This window comes from Trachymyrmex septentrionalis, unplaced genomic scaffold, assembly GCF_001594115.1.
Source record: "Trachymyrmex septentrionalis isolate Tsep2-gDNA-1 unplaced genomic scaffold, Tsep1.0 scaffold186, whole genome shotgun sequence".
Taxonomy (NCBI): Eukaryota; Metazoa; Arthropoda; class Insecta; order Hymenoptera; family Formicidae; genus Trachymyrmex; species Trachymyrmex septentrionalis.
The window spans coordinates 105,997-107,847 of record NW_017305029.1 but is presented as its reverse complement, the minus strand read 5'-3'; the positions used below and the strand labels follow the sequence as shown (position 1 = coordinate 107,847).

Genomic DNA, 1,851 nt, shown 5'->3' with positions numbered 1-1,851 from the left:
CCCCCCCCCCCCAGCTTTAATATTTTCAAAGTTATTCCTAATACTTTTATTTCGATTTGATTGAATAAATCTGCATTATTTCTGATTATAACAGGAATTATTAATTTATAACGTTTATATTTTATATTTCAATCTTTTTATTTATGCTATCATATATGTATATACTGAAATTATCAAGACAAGTATAGACTTATTATTATACATATATGTACATACTTATTATTACGCCTCGTAAGCGTTGCACTTGTATAATAAATTTTCGCAATCGATTCCAAATCAAGATCGGACGTCGCGCGATGTCAGAATAAACAGATATGCTGACCAACGCTATTCTTTCTCGGTATAATACTCGTTACAAAAAATATGGTCTCTTTCCCAGGGCTTATAACTCGCGCGCAGTTTACATTACATCTGTTTACGTTATTTTACACACACGACACTCTCGGCGACAGGAAGGCGAGAATAATACACCGCAGAGACAAAATATCTCGAGCCATATGAATAGCATAAAACTTTAAACGCATTTTATTAGATAGCTATTGTATTTATAATTACCTATTTTCTATAATATTTCTTTCGCGAATTTTGAGCGAAGCTTTGACATCGTAAAAGCGACGTAATCAAAATTTAACTCTTGTAAAAAATTAACGATTGACAAATATAAGAGAGAGAGAGAGAGAGAGAGAGAGAAGTTATTAAAAAAATGGAGAAAATGTTAATTGCGCGTCTTATCTATAGTAGATAGAAAATAGGGTATATATAGTATAAAAAGAAATTATTAAAGGATCTTTTACGGGGATATATAATTTTTTATAGATTTTTTAAATATTTTCAGTATACAATATAACATTTCAAATCGTCTTTAGCAGCCATTAATTTCAATTATGATTGTGTCGCTAATTATTTTCAGACAGCCGACACGCAACGAGTGTTAATTAATTATTGTTAGTAAGAAGAGGCGAAAATCTCACAGAGTCTGCAGCAAGACACTTACGCGACGTTAATCTATATTAATTTATATGTATAGGCGGCGTCTTTTAAACGGTAGAAGAATCCTCGTGAAAACGTCGTTTCGTGCCGCGTCGTTTCTCTCTGTAATTTCTCGTGAGCGACACACTCGTATCTCAGGTCAATTAAGACGAACTCGTGCGTAAACGACAAACACGTGGAAATCCCCACATCTTTCATTCAACTTTACTATGTAGATTACGTCGATGTAGAAAACGACGATACGAAGAGACGTCGCGTAAAGATTCAAGCGAAGAGAGTTCAACACCGAGAGGTTTCAAAATCGTGAAAAAATAAGATTTTATCGCGGGCAAAATTGGAAATGTTGTTTTTTAAATTAAATTAAATTATAGGTTTTTCGCAAATATTATAAAAGTGAGATGATATTAGTTGTCGTTGGTTGAATTCTGCAATGTATTTTTCAAATAAATCGGAATAATTGATTGACGGCGCGTATTGTAAAGGAACGTAACTGCGCAGCGTCCGTTGTTTGCGTACGGCCGGATAAGTTGATTAGTATGACGAATAAGTTGAGAAAGAATCAAGCAAATCAGAATAAAGCATAGACTCACGTGTCCGTTGTCGTCAAGCTGATTGTTAGTCAATTTCAACTTGTCGAAGGAAATTGGCTGCTTCATCCAATGAGCGCCACTCGCAGGACTATCGGGATGCACGTGGATCCTGGGGGGTGATATGGGATCAGCGCGACCGGCTACGACCCAGGCACTGCTGTGGAAAGCATATCGATACCTCTTGTCGTCGCACGGGACGAAATCCATCACCATCAGATACTCGGTGTTGGGGTCTAAGCCGAACAGTCGACACTGTCGATCAGCAAAATCA

General features: G+C 36.4%; 2 protein-coding genes across 2 annotated transcripts in view; both read right to left on the bottom strand.

The window, feature by feature from the left end:
- LOC108746672 (serine/threonine-protein phosphatase alpha-2 isoform) overlaps positions 1-1,851 on the bottom strand; it is a 16,629-nt gene that overhangs the window by 4,278 nt on the left and 10,500 nt on the right. The window lies entirely within an intron of this gene.
- The window catches only part of LOC108746671 (T-box transcription factor TBX1-like), a 10,744-nt gene that overhangs the window by 5,863 nt on the left and 3,030 nt on the right, over positions 1-1,851 (bottom strand). The window contains exon 3 of the mRNA XM_018483578.1: positions 1,581-1,832. Within this exon, the coding sequence (XP_018339080.1) occupies positions 1,581-1,832 (252 nt within the window). The remainder of the gene's footprint in view (positions 1-1,580; positions 1,833-1,851) is intronic.